Source organism: Diuraphis noxia, unplaced genomic scaffold, assembly GCF_037042655.1.
Source record: "Diuraphis noxia isolate RWA-SAM2 unplaced genomic scaffold, SU_Dnox_SAM2 contig0005, whole genome shotgun sequence".
Lineage (NCBI taxonomy): Eukaryota > Metazoa > Arthropoda > Insecta > Hemiptera > Aphididae > Diuraphis > Diuraphis noxia.
In genome coordinates, this window is record NW_028301715.1 from 10,021,389 (window position 1) to 10,042,428 (window position 21,040).

At 30.5% G+C, this 21,040-nt stretch overlaps 1 protein-coding gene across 2 annotated transcripts in view; it reads right to left on the minus strand.

Annotated features, from left to right (window-relative positions):
* The window catches only part of LOC107165015 (uncharacterized), a 63,613-nt gene that overhangs the window by 31,634 nt on the left and 10,939 nt on the right, over positions 1 to 21,040 (minus strand). For both annotated transcript variants that reach the window (XR_016191879.1, XM_015513061.2), the window contains exons 2-3: positions 9,094 to 9,230; positions 4,123 to 4,420 (exon numbers count right to left, since the gene is read on the minus strand). Coding sequence is in view for 1 of the 2 variants with exons in the window: in XM_015513061.2 (XP_015368547.2) it covers positions 4,123 to 4,420; positions 9,094 to 9,230 (435 nt within the window). In the remaining variant the exon portion in view is untranslated. The remainder of the gene's footprint in view (positions 1 to 4,122; positions 4,421 to 9,093; positions 9,231 to 21,040) is intronic.

Consider the following 21,040-nt stretch of genomic DNA (forward strand, 5'->3'; position numbering starts at 1 on the left):
AGGTATATTCTCATATACATTTTGTTAAAATCTGTTATATTTACAACATTTACATTTACATTGTACAGGTACCTACTATGAATATATAATATTAAAAATGTGTTCAAACCTTAATTACGTGAAGCAATGTAAAAATATAAATATCCAGCTGTAAATACGAGTAGATATAATATTACCTAATGTATTGTAATTGTAAATAGAATAATCACTGACAGTATTATAAGTTATTACCTACGCTCTACGCAGTTGCATATTATGCCATAATTATTTATCATGGATTCGTGTTATAATTTTAATCATGAGAAAAATGTGTCAATGGCCGACGTGGTGATTAATGCAGCATAAAATCTTAGTCATTTAACAGAAAAAAACTAATTTACCTGCATAAAATTAAAAAAAAAAAACATCTACGAGAATGCATAGACCTTCATAATGCAACGCACGTTGAGCTGCTTTTACGGACCGTCTGCGTGAATATGAATATATACATGTATTTAATTGGTAGTGCACTCAAACGACATAATTTTTCAAACGTCTATTCCCCCTCCCCTGGACTTGTAGATGACATATAATTTATATCCTACGCAGCAATCGATAACGTCGTTATGCGCAGGCATAATATGATATATATATATATATATAATAGTAGGTACCATCTCTAGGTTAAAGTGGGACACGCTCCAAAGGTATTTGTGAAATATTCTGTGGAACAGCTTTAACCTAACCCAAAATTACATTGTCATTGTTAAAACAATATGAATTATAATAATGTATATACACTATACAGGGCGAGTGATGGCAGCTGATAGGTCGAAACGATGGTGGCGATTGACGTGATGACGACGATCTGCGCAGCATCTATTGTTATACTTCACTGTTTAGGCATGTGCGCGTTTCTCCAACAAAACCCCTCAAAAAACACGTATATTTGCGTATCATTTTTTTTCACAAACAATAAGTGCACAATTCCTGTGTCTGTGTTTGTCCCCATCGGCCTATAGGGGATTCGTTCATAAATAAAAAAATATTACCGCTTTGCCACGCGCCTAACTATAAAAGTGTTAAAGCAGATAGCCCTCTGTTCCATAAAAATAAAAATCAATTAATAGACCGTAAATGAAAAATAACGAAAAACAATTTCGTTCAGCCGTCGCTGAATTAGATGAATATCATTTTATTCGTCACTTCTTTCAGTACCAGCAATTAATTTTGCGAAAACACAGATTTCAAACAAATTCTGAAATTCTTCGAATAATTTTACACGGACTGCACTACAGTAATACATGCGCATTAATTTTTCGCAAAAATATGATATACAAACTAGACTTTTGACACAAGAGATGTAGGATTGAGTCGAAACTCATCTTTTCATTATTTTGCCAGTATGTGTGTGTGCCTTGTATCGCTGTGAGAATAAATCTGTTTTGCCCACCCGACGTACACAAACTATATTATTATTTTATGTTATTATAATTCATAAATAAATATTTCGTACCGAGTCACGTGCAAATAATTTAATAATAAATATTGAATTCCGATAAAAAAAAATACCGTAAAAAAGATATTAAACTGCTGCAGGCAAGTTATTATTATTTTGTTGAAAAAAAAATAATTTTCCTACATACGTTTCATCATTTATGAAGTAAGAACAAAATAGTTATATGTATATAACTATCAACAATACAGTCGGGTGCGTAATTATTGTCCTATATTGTGCTACACAAATGAATTCCGAAAAGTAATCAAAATCCTATTCTACCATTAATTATCATTAACAGAATATGAAGCTTTGTCTTATGAACTTTCATTTGTATAATATACGGATTTATCTACCTAACATATTATATTTTACCCACAAGTCCTACTTGGCTATTTAATATAGTAGTCGAGTCGCGATTACTCGAAACATTTGAAAAATCAAATTTTTTTTTATTCTCCAAAAACTTAATTTAGATAAATTAGTTTAGCTATCTCGAAGTGAATTTTTGTCTAACTTCAACTTCGAGTAATCGCGACTCGACTCTATAATAATAATAGTTTAAATATCTACACCACATCTATATGACGATGAAAAATGTCAACCGTCCTAACACACTTTGACATATTTCATTCCGACCCGTCATAAAAATAATGAATCTTTTGTTGGTGATTCCGGAGACGTCTCTTAATATAAAATCGAACTGATAGGTTTTCATCAACACGACATTTGAACATCGTTTGTCAGTGTTCTCACCACGCCATGAACATTAATTTTCATAAATTCTTATGTAGATATACACTTTATGTATACACCTACGTGTGACTTTACACAAAAGCATTTCCGTTTTTATAACTTATTTCAATAATTACGCAAGTACCTACTTCTACAATGTTTACGTTAGAAATAGTATGTCGTAACTCGTAAATTATACAAAATGATTTATCGCTTTCAACTACGCCTAATATAATAAACTATGATCAGATAAATTATGAGGCCACGTCATTGGCCGTAGTTGGTCACTGTTTGGCCGTTTATTTGCCAATATTGGTCTTTGATTTGGCGTTATATAAAATCGATTTTTGATAAATTATCACGACGAATTTGGAATCACAATAGTTTTTAACAATTAATGCGCTAAAGCATATACAGAGGATAAATTTGAGTTAATTAAAAAGTTAACCTCTTCGTAATGTTTTAATGGGTTGCAGTAATAAACATTAGTGTAATTACAAATTGCAAGCGTTTTACGGTAACTTAATATTATGCACAATTCGAATGCTAAACGGAATATGTGTTTTAACAGCGACAATTGACAATTAATATTGGTTATGTCGTTATGTGTACTGTTTCGATTTAATCAGTAATAAAATATAAGTCACTTGCATCAAAGGGGATATTTATTTTAATTACCAGTCGGATATTAATTTCGCTATGCGTGCCAGTCGTATTCGATCACGTCGTGTAAATATTACCTGCACTGAGCGTTTGTGTTTATTATATTTTAGCCGTTTTAATAATCAGGAACGTGGATGGATTCTCGGTTGCGATGATACCTATACTATGCATAACTCACATCGAACAATTAATAATACACACAGACCAATGCCACCCACATACGTGACCCACCTCCTACCCCGCACAGTACACATATACGTCCGTAGCCACGAGGGTGGAATATTATCGTCAATATTTTAGGATTCCAAGCTTTAGCGATTTAAATCACGTTCGTTCGAGAATAGTAATAATTTATAATACTAATAATAATAATATAAAGATATATTATAGGGTTTTCATAATTTTTGCATTAAATTTTCTACAAGTGCTACAAAATGGTAATAAAACTAATACTCTTTATTTTACTGATATAATATTATATAAAAGGAATAAAAAAAAAAAATTTTGGTTCACATTTTTGTATTTTAATATGAATTATTTCTCGCATATTTTTGGTAATTTTCACTTTTTAAAAATAATGTGAATAAGATAATTTAAAGCATTTTGTACTATAAAAATATAAAAAATATGGTTTGGATTCTTGACTTGTGCGTTTATATATTCATTTAATGACGTCTTAAAATTATATTTAAGTTTATAAACTCGATGCATACATCTCATTTGATAATCGAAAATTGAAAATTACCTACCTACTCTATCTGATAGGGTTAAAGTAGTACAGATTGTGTGATAGGGTTTTTGATTGTAAAATATCAAATATTTAACGAATCCTATACAAACGGCAGTATATCAGGAGCTTATATTTTTAGTCATATCCCAAAGTTTAAAAAAAAGTTTTTATGGCACTTTTGAATTTTTCCCAGGTACTTTTGACCTTTCATTATAGGGTAAGTACGGAAGGTACTTAATAATATTTTATGTGGGTTGAAATTTTTCATGGCCCAAGTTCGTCTATCACAGTTTTTGGACGATGGCAATGTCAAGTAATACTAATAACATATTATGTAATACTGTGTGTCGTACGTATTACGTTTTATACCACGACGATAAAGTATAAAAGTTAATCAACCCAGGACGTTTGACTTGGAACTATTATTTTTTAATCGAATATTTTGTCCTTAGTATTATAGTACAACTTATTTACAACAAATCATATTGTGATTATTAATAATATTCGGACGACTTACTCGCAAACATTTTTTGTTCGCCGTACCGGACGACCGCACGGTTCCGGTTAAGCATTTTGTAGCCCAGTCGGAAGTCGAAGTTGTAACCCGTGTTGTCCAGGCTGGATAGCGTGTATAACCGGACCAGCAAAGTGATAGAATTCGTCTCGCTGTAGTAGTGGGCCGGTGCCCAAGATGTACCGCACCATCCACCAGACACAGCCGGCCTGTCAGATTCAGTGATGTGCAGGTCACCATCCGGACATCCAGCATTTGTGTACGAAGCAAACCGCCCAATGGTGAAACTGTCCAAAGTCACCTGCTCAACAAAAAACACATAATAATGTAAATATTAAGTTTATAAATATGTTATTATAGTGGTTAATGAAGAAAATGTTTCCAGATTTTTGATCAAACTAAGTACACTCTAGCATTATATTATGTACGTTTAAGGTGGGACATTTAAGGATTATTAGATAACGTTATATTATGTAAATGTATAAAGAACCTGCATAATATCCGTTCTGTAGTAGAAATATGCATCATTGTCGATTTGCGATCAGCAGAATCAACATTGTGGCAATGTTAGCTTTAATATTAGAGTGAATCGACCTGTCATCAAATTTAAAGGTTCAGACCATCTAGTATATTGTCTGAGGCAACTCGTGGTCTTTTATTGGTACCTATTCATTTTAAAGCGAGATATAACTATATAAACTATTGATATTTTATAACGCTCATAAACTGCCTTTAAAATAAAAACCTATGAAATTCCCAAGAATATTCTTACCTTTAAATTTAATAATATCTCAACTAGGATTCTACCTAATATTAAACATATCAACTCACCATGTTGTACATATTTTGTAAAAAGGTGAAACTTGTTATATTTTTTAATATCATCTAAGTAATATGAAAGCAAAATATGAAGAAACGATATCATTTTAAAGTTGTGTACGATATAATGTAAATTAAATTCAGATACACTTTATGTATTTGACGTGTTTTTATTTTTTACATAATATCTCATATTCGCTGAATGCATGCACTTTATGTAAATTAGATTATGTAGCCATTGTCAATAATAATTTTAAATGTTCACTACTTGGCGTCCTAAACATCTAAATTTTAAATAGTAAAAAGCTATATAAATAGTATTATTATTTATTAAAAAATATTGAAGTGTTTCAAGAATACTATTATTATAAACACGCGGCGTTATGGATAGGCATTTTAGGTACACCACTGCCATTATTCGATTTCCAGTTATAATATAAAATTGAAGATAGGTACCTGACTACTGACTTTATTATTTTGCCAATATTTTATATTTAGGATTTTTTTTACAAAACTTACATTTTAATTAACTATAAAAATATATGAAAAAATATGAAAAAATATTAATATATAAATTATAAAACTATATGTGTATTTGTAGAAGGAAATACGGTCGCCACTATTCCGAGTTTTTAACAGAATAAAATAAACGTCTTAATAATTGTAATTAATCCAGAAATTTTAGGACGGATTATGGTTCAGTTCGACTTTTATATATTATCTAAGTACCGTATATAGTCAAGAGTGAATCGTAGGGGTTGACTAAGGAGATATATACAGCCATTTTTTTTCTTCATTTTTTCTAGTTAAACCGTTAGAGCACTGTGCTGAGTTTTTTCTCAATAAAAAAAAAAACTTTCATGCACTTTATCACTAGGTATAATACTGGAATTTAGAAGTTAGACTATATGAATAGATAGTGCTGAAAAACTTTTTCTTCCTTATCAAACTTTTAAAAGACTACGACGGATCAAAAATATTAGAACATACGAATATAATGAGCCATGGTTAAATAATGTATCTATAAATAATTTAAAGTACCTACATAAATGTAAAAATAAATTAATCATTTAGTTAAAAATAGATTAATGCTAATATTTATATTAACCTAAAAAAATCTATTATGACATAATCAGTCCAAGAAAAAAATAACATTCAAAATACCAAATTATTTATATTACTTATAACTTCTTCTGTTTTTTTATTAATAGATCCTTGATTATATAAGACAGCGTATACAAATGATAAATGTATAATATAATGTGACGTAATAATGTTGTAAATTTGAATATAGATTACAGGAAATTTGGTTTTAACACTTTACAACAATTATTATTTGCGCCTCTCGATACTCATAGCTTATATTTTATTATCGGGATATTAAATAAAAAATTCGAGTACCTTACGTTTAATAACAGATATAATACTATATAATTTATTATATTAGAAGTTTTACACAAAACCGATTTTACCATTTTTACGAAAGTATGATCTTAAATATAATGCGTGCCACATAATTCATACTCTCGATGTGGTACTCTCTTAAATTGAAAATATATTTTTACCAAACCTTAAAAGTTCAAATTTAATCAAAAAAAAAAAATTAAATCTTAAACGATTCCCACATTAGTTTCATTTGTGTAATAACGCACAATGGCCAATCGAAAATAAATACCCGTCCACACTTTTCGCCGTTCGCAAAATGGAAGTTTGCTCTTCCAAATAAATTATAATACAACATACATATGTATTTCACGTCCTTTTTCACAGAAGTAAAATTGGCACGGACCGTTTTATTTTCTGGGACATTAACATTGATCGATATCACTATTGCATAACATAATTTGTATTACCCTATTTTGTTCTTTTCACAAAGTATATTATATACATGTAATTTAAAAATATAGCATTATTATTATATATAATTACTTATGAATTAAATCCTCTATTGATAGTTAATTTAAAAACTTAAAACAATTTTTAAACTAACATACTTAGTCTTTGATTTTACAAATAGTTAAAAGTTTAATTAAAAAATAAATGCAATATCCTCAATCAGGTGATTAGAAAACAACTGACACTTTCGAAGCTGTTTCAATCCGATCTTAGAATTGAAAGTAACCATTGAGAAAAAAATCAGTTAGTCACGGCATCTATTTCGCAATTATTTATGTAATATCGTATTTATTTAAATTTACGAGTAAGATAATATTATTGCAAATTCAATCCCATTAAAATAAACAATTGGTAATAAATATTGTTCATGATTCATTATATCATATATTATATGTTGTGTATTCAATACTTTTGTACATTTTGAAAGTAATTCATATAACTTCGTTATTTAATTATAGGCAAATGGAATAAAATAACTGATTCATTAAAAATATGGGTTGTAATAAAGATGTGATTTGTAAAAAAAAAATAGTTGTATTATGTTATACGAAATTTAAAATGCATAATCGAAATGGTGTTTTTCTAGATGTAACTAGGTACTCATTAAAATATTTTAGGCCAACACAATAAAAAGTTTTATACATTTATTTTTGATAGGTATAGATTCAAATTCAACAAGTCTGATTTTTCACTGATATAAATATATTTTACTAAATCGATAACTAAAGTTTTATAAAATAATTTCTATACATTACAAATGTGCATACTAAGTCTTAATTGTATTTGAATAAGATTTTAAAAACAATATTCCAACCAATTGTCATTTATAACATGCATGTTTAATGTTTGTTTTAAATATAAAACCTACCCATAATTCCGCAATAAAATAAAACATTAAACTATTATATAAATAATATTAATTTATATAGTTTTCCATTACTATTCTCAAGGATAATATACTACAATGAATAACGAACGATGTTCACAATGTCTTATTTTTTATTTAATAATTAAATATATTATTTTCTTATACTATTTTTTTTATTATTATTATTTGTAAGACATAAACTACATGATTATTAGCACGCTTTTTTTGATGATGGGGGGAGGTTAAAGTTGGTTTGGAACACGTATACACTCGTCAGTAAAAACAGTAAAACCCGTGTGGTCACCAATCCAGGAACTGGCAACGCCTGCAGGTGATGATTGGTCTCAGAATACGTCAATGACTGCGGCCAACCAACGTGTAACACCAAACCCTATCTTATAATATAATAATACAGTATTCGTTGATAACAAATAATAATAATTGCTCAGTGTCACATATAAGTTTTTCTTAATTTTCAGGGATCCTCCTGGACATTTTTAACAGAATCAAATAACTTTTTATCATTTATATAATGGTCAATCCACTAAATTACTTTAATAATAAGTAAGGAAACATGTTAAAATAGTAAATTTTTAGTACCAATCAACTATCAAATTATAATATAGTATAATTCTGTTGCATTTAACCAGTCTAATTTACTTACCCACAAGAATAACTATAAAGATATTAGTATAGAAAACACAATATGATTGTAATTGAATAACTGATTTCTGAATTTAATAAATTAATATCGTTTTATTACATAATAAACGTGATTCATAAATACGATTGTTTAATTCGCATTTATTTAATTTTCTATTCTAAAAGTAAAATTTATTCACTTTCGGTATTTCTTCAAGTGAATTTTTAGCTGAATTGAAATAATTGAATAACTTAAAGTACTGTCATTGACATTATGCTAAAATATTATTTATTCCAAAAGTAATACTTGAATAATTTCAAATTTACATAATTTTCATGATTTAATATTTATTTGGTTAACGCTTGTATTTCTATTCCAACGTTAATAATTTCCCGAAAAAATTATATCGAGATGAAAAATGGTAAGTAAAAAATTATTTTTTTCAAAAATGTTTTTTTTTTACAGCATCTACAAATAATATGAAACAAATTTGCAAAAATATTAATATTTTTGAGAAAATAAGTGTTTATTGTTTTATAAATCATGCTGTACATAGGATTTCAAACTGGGAATCTGGATCTTCTAATTTAGATATATATAGTACCTACATACAAAATTCAAGACTATCTGGCCGTGTTATATTAAATTAAAAATATAAGTACCATATTACTTTTGTCATACTTAACCATAACTCCAAATTTTATAAGGTTACTATTGTGGTTATTACATAATAATATAATATGCTCACTTGTATTAAATCTCCCAAATGATGACCTGGTGCCACGAGTTTTATAAAACAGATGAATGGTAATTTGTCGGGTTTCGGACGATGTAATTCAAATTCGTACGTTTTTCCGACATCTCCGTAATAAGTTCGATTGCATGCTGTAAGAAAAAATATTAAAATATTGTAGTTTATCCACGAAAATATACGGTAGTCAGTATTTATCTATACGTAAATATCGTAATGAGACGTCAGTTGAGTAGATACTATGCTAAGCATACTAGGTATAAACTAATGGATAAAATTTAGAGAGAGAAACCGATGGACGAACTTAGATCATATGATGATTATGATACAAGTGGACGAAAGTCCGAAAGAGAATCAATTATACATTTGAAAGTGTCATGGAACATAATTTACATTAAGTTTATTCATCCATACGTGTTATCAATATTATAGTCCAGAATTTATATATCCAATATACGCGCATGGCTGAAAAACCATGATGCAAATGGTCCTCCATGATACTCACAAAGATTTCGTTTTTTCTCTTTCATTCTATCTCATCCCAATCGTCACCGCGAACAAGGTAATGGTAGGCGAGATCGTGTAATTGGTGCTGTTCATTAATAAAAACTGAAAGGTGGCGTAGATCTTCACACGTATAATATTATTATTATATTATTTTCGACACGTCCATACACATCTTTACGAAAACCAGCTACATCCCGACAATAAAAAAAGCAATCCTGGTCGAGTTTTGATTTAGGCCAGGATTGCTTTTTAAAGGACACTGTCTGGCGGATTACTGAAAACTACATGGATGATGGCGGCGGCGGTGGCGGTCATAAGTACCGTTGTTCGTATCATACTGCAGCTGACGCGTAACAGAGTAATAAAGTTTACAAGCTATAAAGCAGTTATAATTTTTGCGGGGTAAAAGCAGGGAATGCAATTTATATCACGGACAATACACGAAAGATTCAATGTTATTTTCGGAACAATGTTTCGGTTTCGAGCATGTCATGCAACAGCAGCTTAATCTCGTTTAACAAAAAGAAGAGAGCCGGGTAAAATAAAACCGTCATCGCTTATTATATACGGCTGACAGTCCAATGAAATATGTTTCAACGAATTTGCGCAAACAAATCATCAGTTGAAACGGAAAACTTTACGGTATATAGGATCCTTTAATTGTTTGAAAAAAAATGTATATATATATATATATTTATTATAATATTATTGCCCAAAATTACCAACAACTGTAGAAATCGTCCGTGTGTGCCGCGTGTACGTCAAACTCTACAAACACACGCCAATCACGTTCGATTATATCTATTGAAAAGTATGAGAGAAGAAAAAAAAAGCAACTTCAACAATAATAATCGTTTCGACATTGGTATGTGTACCGTGATTACCTCATACCTATTTATAGGTATATAATATATACTCGAAAGTCAGCTTGGAAAAACTGTTTTCCCATCGAAAGCTCGATTACTATTATTATTAATAAAAATAAACAATCTCGTACCTACACGCGATTTAAAAGTGAAAAGTTTGCGAGTGGCAAGCAAACAACGGCGGCGTTAGTACACGTTTTAAAGGTATATACACATTTGTATATTTAAATTGATACAATATGTGTAACAGTAAAGTTACGGTGATGTATTATTTAATGGCGACGGCTGACAAGTTTACATTACTGCAGTATATACAGTTTCTTTTCTTTTCTGCCAATAACGATGTGTAGAACAAAATAATTGATACTGCGACGACCGTCGTTTGTATATAATATATTATACTACTTTCATTAAAACGCGGAAACAAAACAAAACCCGTTGACGTAAAATGTCTACATCATAATATAGAGGCAAATAATAATATTATTATTCCAAAGTCATTAACGAAATAAAACCATTTCCAGGCAGTTTACGTGAGGTATATATTATCACAAAATATTATGATTAATATATGGTGGCAGTGTCGTATATATGGGGGGCTAGTAGGCTGTAGCCCTCCTGAAATTTCAGTAGTAAGTGTTAAATATATAGTAGCCTCTGGGTGCTAGAAAATTTGTTACTTGCCAGTTGCTATATATTATAGTCCACCAAAAAAACTATTTAAATATACGCCACTGTTTGGTGATAATATTATAGATATTCAATAAGACATCAATGTAATTTGCTTTTTGTGGTAAAATGGTCGCATCTTAAGAATATATAGACATAATATTCAGACAACTCACACAAATATAAAGCGTTTTGAATTTTTCAACTTAACCCTACAAACGATGTAATATTATGTAGAGCGTTTTTTGACGAAATACGAAAGTCACACAAATAATATTTACTGCGCGTAAGGTACTTCAGTACAATGTAATATAGGTATGGCACGTCATTATTATTACAAGCGCAGTACTTTCCACCATAGCGCGAGTTTGACAATTTACAAGCCATATATTTCGTCCAAAGGATTACGACGGCCGTTTGCCCTGACGTAATTTATTCATCAATTGCGGACGAATTATAATTTATAATTGCTTTATATGTCACGACCACCGCCCAACCGAGAAATCGCCACCAAATGCGAGTATGCGAGAGTGTATTTTTCGGCTCATCGCAGACCATCGCCACCGAGGTCGAAACACAAGTCACACAACATTTACATAACAGACGTCGTGGTAAGAGTACTAATCAAAAACAGGTACGATATTTCAATATACATGCACAGCTTTGTGCTCGTATAGTCGTATGTAGCGGACGTATTACCATAATAATAATAATTGTCATTATTGCCGGGCAAGGTGATCTTCGGTCGACTGATAATTAAGCGTCGTATATTATTATTGTATATTATGAACGTCTATATAATATTACGTCTTATTATTATTTACGCGAGCACCACATCGAAGCCGACTGCATTGCGTCTTGTAGCACGGTGCCAAAACCAAACCGATGACGTTTTCTGCACCTCGCGGGCACTGTTCAATCTAGCAAGCATCGGAAATACGCGTATGTAGATCAAAGAACAATATGATATTGTACTAACTTCTGATGCATAATATATATTATGATAAGTTTGTTCTTGAACAGTGTTATATTACTAAAGCAACATTATATTATGATCACACTGAACGTGCATGTGTCTAAAATAACGAGCTTGTAACTATAATTATAGAGATCAACTGGAACAGTTTTCGGCTCTCGGGAAAGTTTTTTTCGTGGTTCTAACCATTTACCAAAGTATTTCATTGTATCAGACTATAGGTTGTCACTTGGTACCAAATTACCTTAATTCGATTTGATTAGCTAATTGATATTAAATTATGTTAGATTTTAGGTTAACTCAGTGGCGTACCTGTGGGGGGGGGCAACATGGGTATTTGCCCCCCCCCCCCCCGAGAAGTTTTTTGATGTCATAATGCAAATTCATTGTCCAGCTTAAATAATGTAAATGATAAATATTTTTAATTTTCACTGGTTTTAATAGTGTTTGATATCAAAAGTTTTTGATATCACTTATCAATGTATTATAAAATAATGATAGTATATTATCTATGTATAAAATTTCAATATTCGACTAAATTGGGATTAGGAGTAATGATATATAGTTACTATTTCATAATGTGGTTATCACTTATCATTGATATCAAGTGATCAACATATTCATATTTTGTTTCAGATTATAATATTATAATTTATTACCATATAAAATTGTGCAATTAATTAATGCCCCCCCCCCCCAAAAAAAAAAAAAAAATGTTTCACAGGTACGCCACTGGGTTAACTATCAACGGACGAGTCAATGACTCGGCTCCTCCTCAACTCACATTTCACAATATTAATCTCACTTATCAACCAAATAAATAAAATAACAAAGATTAACATTTCACGTGCGAAACTTTTGACTGGACATTAAACGCCTGCAGAAAATGAGTGCTTCTAACAACTTTAAAACAAATGATGTAACAAAAAACATTTTGTTATAGATGTTTCGGATTTGCTTTGCTAAAACAAAACTTTTACTTTGCGTGTGCGCGGGACGTTCACAACACAGTGCTGGAACAAACCTATTATCGAAGTCATAATGTTCAAAAAATATTTTGGACGTAGTTAATGCGACCTCACGCACGATAAACGTCTGAATTATTGACACACGCACACGCATTGTATGTGTCTAAGAGTGACCAGCATGTCGAATTGGGAACACCGCCTTCCCCTACATTTTTATTTTAAGCTAAAACATTTTAAATATAACTTGTACTGTATTGAAAATATCATATATCATTATAATTGCAGACTGCAGTGTACGATAGGTAAATTAGTTTTGCGCGTATATAAGATTAAAATATGTCAGTTTATATTTCTGTACTTTTAAGTTAGTTAATGAAACTGACCGAAATAAAAAAATACGCATAATTTATTGCATAAATCAAGGAAAAGCACTTTGTCATTTGTCTTATATAGTTAATAGGTTTACCTAATGGTCTAAATGTCATCATGTGGCCAAGATTATACCTATATAAAAGTCTTGTGAATCTTGTTGTGTTAGTAGACAGCTGAACTATAGCAATAAAATATTTGCCAGCTATATTTTATTTTAACGAACATGTTCAATGTACTGATATTTTAATGAAACAAAAATATTATTGACTTTGGACAATTGTTTGGGGACGGGGACATCTCGAGGAAAAATTTTTAGCACTTTCAAGGTTTAGGTTGAATGTATACATATTTATATACGTTGTGACGACCTCGACGGGATAGAGACACGCTTTTTGTGAAAAGGTGCATGGGAGTACACTATAATGGAGTTATATCAGCATCAGTAGAAGAACTGCACCGGCTTCGTGTTTCGTGATGTACTCGTGTTATACATAACTACGACTGCACGTCTGCACGTCTATACGCAAACGTATATATTATGCTGAAGCAAGGAGTGGGTCGTGTTGCGGATCGTGTATACACAAGTCACCCTTATAACTGTTCTGATACCTGTGTACAAAATATACAAAGGGGTGGAACTGTTCAGAACACTGGTATTTGTGTAATATACGATTTGAAGAGGTTGTGTGTGCAAGTGTACCTATATATATATATATATATATATATATATATATATATCCCATATATAACCCACGGTGGGGTAAGCCGATTATGGCTATGGGAAAAAGCGCCTTTTATGTTTCCGGATAATTGTAATATAGAAAACAAAATATTATATGCATACCCGATAGGTATAATAATATTATGTGTGCGTGGGTATCGCACACACGACAATACCATACATAATAAAACGTTACCTGGCAAACCTTACCGCGGGTGAATTAAATGTGAGTCAAAATCGTATACAATATTATGTACGGGGGTATAGTCGTGTTCGTATAACAATAATAATAATAATAGTATATAATACGATAGTATTATAGTATAAAATGCTTTATAAGCAAGATAAGTTAGGTACAATATGATACGGAAAAATACGTCCATATCCAATATAATATTATAATATACGTGCTGACCGCGATATTATAATGCGACGTGATTGATGATGACGTGGTCGACTGGACGTAAAATACGCGCGTACACCAGGACGGCTATTTTATATTATTATTATTATTATTATTATCATTGAAGTTTAGTGTTCCCGTCGTATAGTTACCTATACATACGCCTCGCCGGTATATTACATATGTATATATACGAGTGGCGTTAATTGAATTATTATTGCCGCCACCGCCGGTGCACGGGTGGTCGGTTATACTTATACGCAGTGTGTGTTGTAAATATAAGATATACATATTATATATTATGTACGTATATGAACAGTGTATACGGTATGTACATGTATATATATAAATAAATATGTATATTGATGAACACTACCAGAAGTTTCACACCGTCACGCGTCGCGGTGTATATAATATTATGGTGTATCAGGTATTTGTCAAGCTCGTAAATTAAACCCATGTACGTACGGAGACGTGAAATAATTACACGATTGCAATGACGCATTGACGCGCATTAGATATTATAGCATCACATGATGTAATACATCATTTATGGTGTATAATATATATATATAGCATATAAAGATAACGAGAAGATTTCAATATAACGACAAGAGTATATTATTTTATTGTGCTGTGCATAAATATATAATAATACTTATTTTTCGTATCATATTATACCGCAGTGAAGAGTTGCCTACCACTACAGAGTCCATACAGCACTGAGCATTGATTTCCGTTAATTCGTTCACAACATTTATAGATCGTAATAAAGCATGAAATATTTAAGACTTTGGAGCTTCGAATAAAGTTGAAGTTCTAATTATATGCATGTTGATACAACTTTTGCTATGCAGGCACAGATATCTGATGATTAGTGTAATGTAATAATATTATTTTTCAATCGCTCTTATTGCAGAGTAATATCACTGGACATTTCCTTTACTCACGTAGGTAGTCACGTTTTTCTTGTCAGTCCTCCCCCCTCCACCAACCCAATGATTAAATTTACTTACTGTATACTTACTAATAAATATATACTGTAAAAAAAAATGATTCTTACGGTATACGAATGGTTAGGTGGTCAACATTATTATTTTGAGCATTAAATATTATATCCGATATCCTACAGGGTGTATGGATTACATATTATTATCTAAAAATGCTTTAATAAATTTAAAATAATAATAAAGAAAAAAGGACTGTCGACTAGTGCTATTAATTGAATAATTTGAATGTTTATAACATTTTCCAATAAAAACTAAAAGCATTTAGGCCAATTATTCTAAGAAACCACATTAAAAATCATAAGGATAAGCCGACAAACTAATTGCTGAAATTCAAAATATATGGCTTGAAGTTGCTAGTCTAGCTTCAAGCAAATGACAAAAATTCGATTGAAATACAATACAGGGTATATTATTTAAAAATGTATTAAACATATTGTAGAAAAGACAAAAATAGATATATTTTTTTTTTAAAGAAGTGAAAACTTAAATAAATAAACAATAAAATATGACCAAAAACTCGGAACATTTTATAATTTCGCCTTTTTTGCAGTATATCATAATATTAAAAAAAAAACATGAGAGTATTTTTAGCTCATTCCGCAGATATATAATATTATTTTACCACAAAATATAATATATTATTCATATAATGATTTATATGTTAATCCGTTCTCTGGTCATAACTACACGGATTTTTTCAGGATTCTCAAAATCCACTCCTCCCTTCTGGTTACCCATCACGTATGCAGTGCATATTATATGTTATACTTAATATATATATATATATACATATATTACATATATGTGCGGTTCTCGTTCACATTTTGCAATTATACATGATATCACAAACGGCTTAATTATATGAAAAAAATTACAGTCAAAAATCAAAAATCACGGGCAACATACAATATGTGTATGATACAGCTGTTTACATCCTATGACAATTAATGGCATGCCGAGAAATTATCTTTGGAGCGGTGGTGGTGGGGGGAGGGTTGTTTTAAATAATAATACATTTTATAGTAACTTTTTGCTAATAACTAATAATAAGTAATGATGACTCTTAACTAATAAGTTGTTTTTAGTAGGTCGGTAAAAAGAAGACGAGGGGGGTTTAACCACTAACCCCCCACACCCTTGAGCACGCCTCACTATCTATGACACGCACTTGCAAGCTACATTGTGACCTATAATCGAATACGATAAATCGTGGTGAACGCAATATGATGGATGCCTATATACTGCCTATACACGCATTGGGATGGGAAGACGAAAAATGGCATCGCATATAATATTCAATAAGCACCACAAACGGTTTGTTGCTATAGTACCTACGTAAATCATCTAAACGTAAATCGTTTTGAACTTGGAGACAATGTTTTGTTAATTTGAATTATAACGACATAATATATAGTTTTATTGTATGGACGTCGTCGTCGTATGGTCAGCTGACTGCGGGGCGAATTCGCGGAAATCGGTACCGTTAATAATTCGATGATGTTCTAATATAGCCCTTATTTTAACTCTACGTCATATTATTATAGAAATAGGAGGGTATTAAACTTTAGAAAATATAATTATATTAACTTTAATGTGTAAATAAAGATAAACTCCGGTAGTTGGTTGATCGTACCGTACGTACCTACTACTACGTATACCCTTACAATGACGCGATTGTGAACGTTTTACTATCTCTCCATATCATTGTTGTAAAATAATATCTCTACTGCAATATTATTATAACAGATATATGATTATATAAAGTGAAAACTCTTCAAAACGAAACTCGTTACAACGAAAAACTCTCTATTGCGTATAAATAACATTAAATTAACCTTAAATGGTTGGTTTGATTTAAAACCTATTTTTGCTCTCTATTACTAAAACTCTCCATAGCGAAAGAAATCGCGTGGTCCCTTCAGGTTCGCTATAGAGAGTTTTCACTGTATTATTATTACACGACGCGCATCGTGTTATGCTTCATCAAGTCGTTATAAAACAGCTCGTACCGTTAATTTAATTATTCAACGCGTAATCTAAGTCCTAAGACCGACTTCATAATTGTAATTAATATTGTTGTAATGCGAAATCTATAATACATACAATGGCTGCAATTGTACTCACATAAAAGTAAATGTACACAGTATAGGTACCTATATATAGCTATAAAATACCTATGTTACATTTTTCCCATATATTTTCCAATTTCACGCTCAGATTGATTGTTTGTTTTTGCCACTGTAAATTGACTGGCGAATCGGCTTGTCTATAAGTCAATACATACAATATAATGCATGTACCTATATATGTAAATATACAGAGTGATCCACTAAGTCCGCACATTATTTCCGTATTTTCCTATAATAATAAATGATTTTTAAAATTGTTGAGCACACTTAAATTATTTTTTTTAAATAATATTAGATTTATTTTACACCGTTAAAGGAGTAGGTATTCTGAAGTGATTCCGACTACCTATTTTTTTTTCAACTAAAAATCGACTTTTTGCTGTACATTTTTAAGCTGATAATTTTTTAAAAATATTTTTACATGATTAAATCGATAATAATTCAAAAGAGTAGTTTTTGAGTTATCAAACTTTTTGTACAAAGGTTTAAATATTTTGATGATATGGTAGCTATTTTAGAAGAATAGTAATTAATATCTTGAAATTTATAAGAATTCTCCAAGTATAAGTAGTAAGAAGCACCTAGATACTATATTAAACATACAATTTTTTTTTTAAAAACAAATTTAGTATTATCATTAGTATATACATTTTAATACTCAAACTACTGATTTGATTTTGGTCTTAAATTCATCAACATATTCAAAAAAATAACTTTTTATCAATTTTCAGTAAACAAATTTGGTTCTCATTTGTAAAACAATGTTTATATCACCAACATGAAGAACACCAAAAATGATATAACAATTTGAGTAGGTATTTGAAATTATGGTCCCTAAGCATATAATAGGTACCCTATACTTCCTCAAAAATTCAAAATATCATAATTCGAATAAATACGCGTTATAATAAAGGTACCAAAAGAAGAAAAAAAATGGAGTGATTGTGCTAAGTAAATCTATCTATTGACTTTAGGAAATTTCGGTGTTATGCTACCGTGAAAAGATTCGTTTTAAATAAATAAACCTTATAGAATATTTGCACAAAAAGTTGTTTGAAGAGTGCTTACAATGCTTACATTGGTCTGTGGGCGTAAAACTTATATCTGGAAAAATATTGAATATTTAATCATTTGATATATTTTCCATTAACATTACACAATCGGTATAGCGAGCCTATATAGAGTATATAAGAGGTATAGTTGTGAAAAGAATGGTACGTTTGAAAGAGCAGATGTTCACGACTTTTATGTGTTCTACTTTGCGGTATCGATTGATTGTTCATCGTAAAATAATTCAGTGATAAGTAAAACACACATAATATTTTGCTACACTACTCTGAAGTCGACAACAGTGAAACCTCCTTTAACGGACACCTCTCAATAGCGGACACCTCCAAATAACGGACGGAATTTTGGGAACGGTGAAATGTGTACTCACTGTATTTCCCCTCTTAATAGCGGACACCTCCAAATAGCGGACGACATTTAAGCGACCGAGAGTATCCGGTATTTAGAGGTTTCGCTGTATAAATATTATTATTCAAATAACTAAGTACATATTACATAATATAGTCATTGGCTTCTCCAAGACTATATTATATTAAACATTTAAGATATTTATTGTGTTTATGAAGTCGAATAAATAAATAATAAGATGCAGGAATCATATAATATGCTGCAGGAAAACACGTTTAAATCTAATTAATTTGAAAACTTATATTAAAACGTAAGACGAATTTTTTAAGTCAATTTTCAAAGTATTTGTTTTCACATTTTGATTTTCTTAATTTTATTTTTCCAAAAATGCATTTTAAACTTTTAACTTAAGATATTCAAATATTTTAAGAATTCTAAATCCGAAAATAGTAAAAACCTCAAATTTATAAATTTATAAAGTTTATATTAATGAATAGTAGTTTTCTTAGAACGTTGAACTATATGCGCTCAAAGTTTTACAAAATGTCTGCCGTCATAGACTAACTTTTGAAACATTTATTCTATAACCAAAAAAGTGTTTATGACTATATTTAGGTGATGGCTCGTAGTATGTGGCACACGGGCACTTGTCCTATACTTAAGATATTAAAATAAATAAATTTCAGAATTTATGTTAAATCAATGTTGTGTGTTACATTAATGTATAATTTCTAAATAGTATTCTATCAAAATATTTAGTTGATTTAATCGAAATCAAAAAAATGCGTCCATACCTACAACACGCAGGTAAAAACATATATATATATATATATATATATAGCACCACAGATTATATACAATTATTTATATATTAATCTGTAATAGTAACTACATAGAACAATACGAACACCAGATGGCGAGCACATATTCATTTGTTTCCCTCGATTAACAGAGCAGTAGATTTCCTCCACTTGTCGACAGGAATTATAGAGAATTAATAGAGAAGGTAGACATGTTTATAGTGTTTGTACCTACACCTTCTATTAATCACACTATCCGCTAACGTACTACGTTACCTGTGTATTATATTATATAAAATATAAAAATGGAAAAATACATTTTTATAATAAAACCAAATAATATGTAACTACTCTTTTCGCTCAGTCTAACAACCTATATTACTTATCGCTCATAATTTCCATAACTATAGAATGAAGAGATCGAAATTCAATTTTAAAACAGTCATTAGTGTCGATTTGAAAATAACTTATTATAATTTTTTCCCATCTTATTCAAGGTTAAAACAATTACTCGTACATATCCAGAAAGCGTAAAATATTTTTATTTTTTTTATCGTGCATGAGGATGGTGGACCACACTCTGCACCTGTGGTTTAGTCGTCAATCTATCGCTCGCTGATTTACAACGTCATTGTTCGTATTGCAATATACGACGCGCTGCACAAACGTAATTTGTTTATTTTTTGAAATCGTTTGGTTAAGTCAAAAACTCGAACGGTCAATGAGCGTAGTCTGTAATTTACGCGCCGAAGCGGTTAAAATGTGAATTAGGATAGACTGTGTATGCATTAGGTACTGATTATAAATTCAATGAATTAACACTCACTTATTGATTCGGTACTACGTATCGTCTATATGATCACTGGACACATAGGACTAGACAGTATCGGTAGGTACACAGCAAGTTGTTTTCGTAATATTATATAGGTAGCAAAGCTTGTAATTTTCACATAATGGCCTCTGCAGTATAATATATAAGGTATTTAATAATATAACCTCAAAATAATAAAGCGATGATTTTGTTGAAAAGTAGTGGAGTGTTAAAAATTCCATCTTTCCCCTCGGTTCCTATTATAGCTGTTCGTTAATCACTATTCATTAATATAT